The 5063-nt window shown below is 44.9% G+C and overlaps 1 protein-coding gene across 1 annotated transcript in view; it reads left to right on the top strand.

Moving 5' to 3' along the window:
• Positions 1–2171: 2171 nt before the first annotated feature.
• Positions 2172–5063, top strand: part of CDC14A (cell division cycle 14A) — a 121696-nt gene continuing 118804 nt past the window's right edge. The window contains exon 1 of the mRNA XM_018561980.1: positions 2172–2360. Within this exon, the coding sequence (XP_018417482.1) occupies positions 2318–2360 (43 nt within the window). The 5' untranslated portion in view covers positions 2172–2317. The remainder of the gene's footprint in view (positions 2361–5063) is intronic.

Raw genomic sequence — 5063 nt, 5'->3', positions numbered from 1 at the left:
GAAACACGGTAGTAGTAGTAGCAGGATAGGAGTAGTAGTATTCCTGCTGATGGTATTTTTGTCATGCAAGTGTGATTCCAGCCTTTTAGTAGTAATTATAGTACTAGTAGTAGCAGCAGGATAGGAGTAGTAGTATTCCTGCTGATGGTATTTTTGTCATGCAAGTGTGATTCCAGCCTTTTAGTAGTAATTATAGTACTAGTAGTAGCAGCAGGATAGGAGTAGTAGTATTCCTGCTGATGGTATTTTTGTCATGCAAGTGTGATTCCAGCCTTTTAGTAGTAATTATAGTACTAGTAGTAGCAGCAGGATAGGAGTAGTAGTATTCCTGCTGATGGTATTTTTGTCATGCAAGTGTGATTCCAGCCTTTTAGTAGTAATTATAGTACTAGTAGTAGCAGCAGGATAGGAGTAGTAGTATTCCTGCTGATGTCACTTTTGCCATACAAGTGTGATTCCAGACTTTTAGTAGTAATTATAGTACTAGTAGTAGTAGCAGGATAGGAGTAGTAGTATTCCTGCTGATGGTATTTTTGTCATGCAAGTGTATACCCTGTTTCCCCGAAAATAAGACCTACCCTGAAAGTAAGACCTAGCACTATTTTTCAAGATTCCTGTAATATAAGACCTACCCTGAAAATAAGACCTAGTTCGGCGGTAGCATGTGAGGGGGAACTTGCAGGAGAGATGGTATCAGCCTGCAGGGACATACTGTATTAAGGGGATGACAGGGGACTCCCCCCAGCCAGCGCGGTGACACGGAGCACTCCAGTACCTTTCTTCACAAACTGCTGTCCCCCGAAGACACTGCTTAATGTAATGGTACTGTAATGTGTACCGGTAGATGGTACTGTACTTTACCATGCTGTCCACTGTCTGATGTCCCCACTGCTGCACCGCTGGTACCGCTGTCCCTGGTGGCAAAGGAAGCCGGCGCTGTAGAATGCAAGGCTGCGGCGGCAGCAGAGCCACATTAGCCGATATTCCTCTAGAGCGCCAGTTACTGTGACAGGCGGAGTGACACCAGATAACTTTAGATTGTTGTAGATTTTGCTGCACATTAAAAAAAAAGACATCCCCTGAAAATAAGACCTAGTGTGGTTTTTGGGGGCAAAAAAAATATAAGACAGTGTCTTATTTTCGGGGAAACACGGTAGTAGTAGTAGCAGGATAGGAGTAGTAGTATTCCTGCTGATGTCACTTTTGCCATACAAGTGTGATTCCAGACTTTTAGTAGTAATTATAGTACTAGTAGTAGTAGCAGGATAGGAGTAGTAGTATTCCTGCTGATGGTATTTTTGTCATGCAAGTGTGATTCCAGCCTTTTAGTAGTAATTATAGTACTAGTAGTAGTAGCAGGATAGGAGTAGTAGTATTCCTGCTGATGGTATTTTTGCATTACAAGTGTGATTCCAGCCTTTTAGTAGTAATTATAGTACTAGTAGTAGTAGCAGGATAGGAGTAGTAGTATTCCTGCTGATTGTATTATTGTCATACAAGTGTGATTCCAGCCCTTTAGTAGTAGTTATAGTAGTAGTAGCAGGATAGGAGTAGTAGTATTCCTGCTGATGTCACTTTTGTCATACAAGTGTGACATATTGCTTTATTACACAAGGACCATGACAAACCGAATTCTTGAGGTGTTACTCATGACAAATACACAGGAAGCTGACTGTTCATACAATAATAACAGCTGGACCAGTCATGATTTGACTCAATCACACAAATCTGAACTTTTATTCTACATCATTAGAATTCTGGTTATGAGAGACTTCCATTTTTCATTCTTTTAGGTGTGCTGTGTGCATGGGAACACATAACACACTTATAGTAGGGGGGAGGGGGACTTAAACTTGACTGCAAACATGGAAATACACTTTAAGCTAGATAAACCGTCATATATAAATGGCCATTTATGAGGAGTGATCAGCAATCATTCCGCCTCTTGTACAGTGTCAGCGGTGACCGGTTCTCTTCCACTATGAAGCTCTGCTCCCTCACTGGCTGTGGATGAGTACATGAGCTCCAGCACGGCACTGAGCTGGTTAAGCCTGATCTCCTTGCCACTCCCTGATTGGTCAGTGGAAACAAAGCCCTAGTAACGGAGCCCCGTCCCGGATTGGCTGCTGGTAACCAAGACGTACGACTTTAAGAGAGCAGGGAGTGAGTCCGGGAGGTTCGGGCACAGAGAGACGGGGGACAGGAGGGAGTGTGTACAGGGAAGAGGAGGGGGACGGAGAAGAAGACGGAGGACAAACATGACAGTGTAACGGGACAACAATGCCAGGGGCAGAAGAATTCTCTCTGTGATGTGGGGATGGAGAATCAGGAGCTGATCAGTGCAGCCGAGATTATCAAGGGTGAGAGGATCTGTCTTCTTTATATGTGTGTGCGCATGGACTACACTTCACTGCCTCCCTCATTGCGTGCCTGGACTACACTTCACCGCCTCCCTCATTGTGTGCATGGACTACACTTCTCCTCCCCCTTCATGGACTACACTTCCCCTCCTTCTGCATTGTCAGCTGGAGTACAGTTCACCTCCTCCGTCATTGTGTGCATGGACTACACTTCACATCCTCCTTCATGGACTACACTTCCCCTCCTTCTGCATTGTCAGCTGGAGTACAGTTCACCTCCTCCGTCATTGTGTGCATGGACTACACTTCACATCCTCCTTCATGGACTACACTTCCCCTCCTTCTGCATTGTCAGCTGGAGTACAGTTCACCTCCTCCGTCATTGTGTGCCTGGACTACACATCACCTCCTCCCTCATTGTGTGCCTGGACTACACATCACCTCCAGCCTCATTGTCTGCTCTTCCTCCTTGCATGGTATATACTTGGACCTCCTATAATGTCCCAAGGCGTATTTTAGAAGCAGATTGCTGTCACTCATATATATATATATAGATAGCAGCAGAGACTTCATGTTAATACCATATCACCTTCATGGGGAGACCCCCCACAGTAAATCTAGGGAAGGACAGGACCTTATCTTCACCCCACATTATAGATCTGTGTGACAAACTACAATCACTGCAACTCATTTATTGGATGCATACAATCTTATTATTATTTACCCCTCTTCCCTCCTTCCCTACTCTACCCAACTCTAAAAGCTTTGGGCTGTAAACACCCTTTATCACCCGATCTGTAATTTCCAGGCAATATCAGCTGCAACCGAGCATCTTATAATCAGCAAAACTCTTGAACTCTGGGATTTTTGTAAAATATACCCTTACAGTGCGCCCCCCCCCACACACACTCTGCAAGGGTTAAATGCTTGTTAAAGTAATATTAAACTCTATTTTTTTTCAATCATGAATCCAGACCAAACAAGTATCCATTGCCCAACCAAGTATTTCTTTACATTTTTCCCCAAGCGCTTACAGTCATCGGAGTGGAGACTGTGCCTTGTGCTCTTGAACTGGACAGGAAGTTCAAGGAATGTGAGCTGAGAGAGTTGGGGCTGTTTGGAAACATGATGGGGGGGATTTGTCAAAACTGGAGCAGCCAAAATATGGAGCAGATTTGCACTGCAGCCAATCAGCTTCTCTGTCTCATTTTCAAATCTTACCTGAGCAAACTGTAGAGAGATGCTGATTGGTTGCCACGGGCAACTGCTCCAGATTCTCTCTGCTCCAGTTTTGATAAATTCCCCCCGATATCATGTTTCCAAACCGCCCCAACTCTCTCAGCTCACATTTCTTGAACTTCCTGTCCAGTACAAGAGCACAAGGCACAGAGCACAGTCTCCAGCAGTCATCCAGAAGGGATGGGGGACGAGAGGGGGGAGTAGGGGGGAGAGAAGTGGCTTGCGTTGCTGTGCTTACTAGCGAGGGTGTCTCCATAGGACCCTGCAAGGGAAAGGAGCCAACCTAAAACAGGATATCAGGGTCAGTGCTCAGGTATGAGCTGATTCTGCAGGGAGCTAAAACTTTTAAACATTAAAAAGCATCATCCATTGTAAGCGATTTCATCAGCATTTGAACTAGCAGACAAACATGTTGACTTGAATATCACTTTAAGTCTAGGGGTAGAGGAATAATCTGTAGTGCTTACCTTACCCCTCACTCTGGAAGGCTCCCTAAATCTGTGTGATTGGCCCCCTGAAGCCTCTTCTCCTTGGCACACCGGCTGGTGGTCGCACTGTGATGTCATCACATGCGTCTACTTACATCCTTTTACCTCTGCCATGTTTAGGTGTGAAGAAACAGAAGGACAGACAAATCTTTTCCGTTTTTCTGTTTTCCATTTACGCCTGTTAAGGTCCGGCTGCCCGTAGACTGACATTGAGGGGATTTTATCAAAACAGGAGCATACAAGATCTGGAGCAGCTGTGCATGGCAACCAATCAGCTTCTCTCTTTCATGTTTAAACCTTAACTGAGCAAACTAAAGAGGGTAGCTGACTGGTTGCCATGGGCAACCAATCAGCTTGTCTGCTCCAGTTTTGATTAATTTTACCCCCGTTGAGCTTCCGATCAGATCCGCCTAAAAACCGACAGGTGGATTTGAACGGAACGGCTGTGTGAAAGGGGACCTAAAAAAATATTTTAAATCTTGCTGCTTACTTCTTTTCTTGTTTACAAACCCTACTCGGCTTTCCCCTTCTGTGCAATGTTAAAAATCTCAAGGCCTGGGTGGTACAGTGAGGGTAATTTATCAAAACTGGAGCAGTTCCCCATGGCAACCAATCAGCTTCTATCTTTCGTTTTCAAAGCTTAACTGAACAAACTGAGAAGAGAAGCTGATTGGTTGCCATTGGCAACTGCTCCAGATTCTATCTGCTCCAGTTTAGATAACGTCCCCCCATTGTATGTTAATGTAGTTTAAAAAATTGCCGCTCAGTCTGCCCCCTAAGGGCTCATGCACAAAGGAGATTGCACCCGGACAAAATAAATTCAGCCGTATTTCCAACTCAGAGAGCCACCGGTGCTATGTAAAGCCTCCCATATAAGTGGGTGGCTGTACATGAGTATATGTTGGTACTTCTACACACCCGTGCCAGGGCAGGTGTCATCGTCCGTGTGCACAGCCTGGTATATATGCTGACTTTC

The sequence above is a fragment of the Nanorana parkeri genome, unplaced genomic scaffold (assembly GCF_000935625.1).
Source record: "Nanorana parkeri isolate BGI_ZX_2015 unplaced genomic scaffold, ASM93562v1 scaffold553, whole genome shotgun sequence".
Taxonomy (NCBI): domain Eukaryota; kingdom Metazoa; phylum Chordata; class Amphibia; order Anura; family Dicroglossidae; genus Nanorana; species Nanorana parkeri.
The sequence above is the reverse complement of the archived record's forward strand: the minus strand, read 5'-3'. Positions and strand labels throughout refer to the sequence as shown.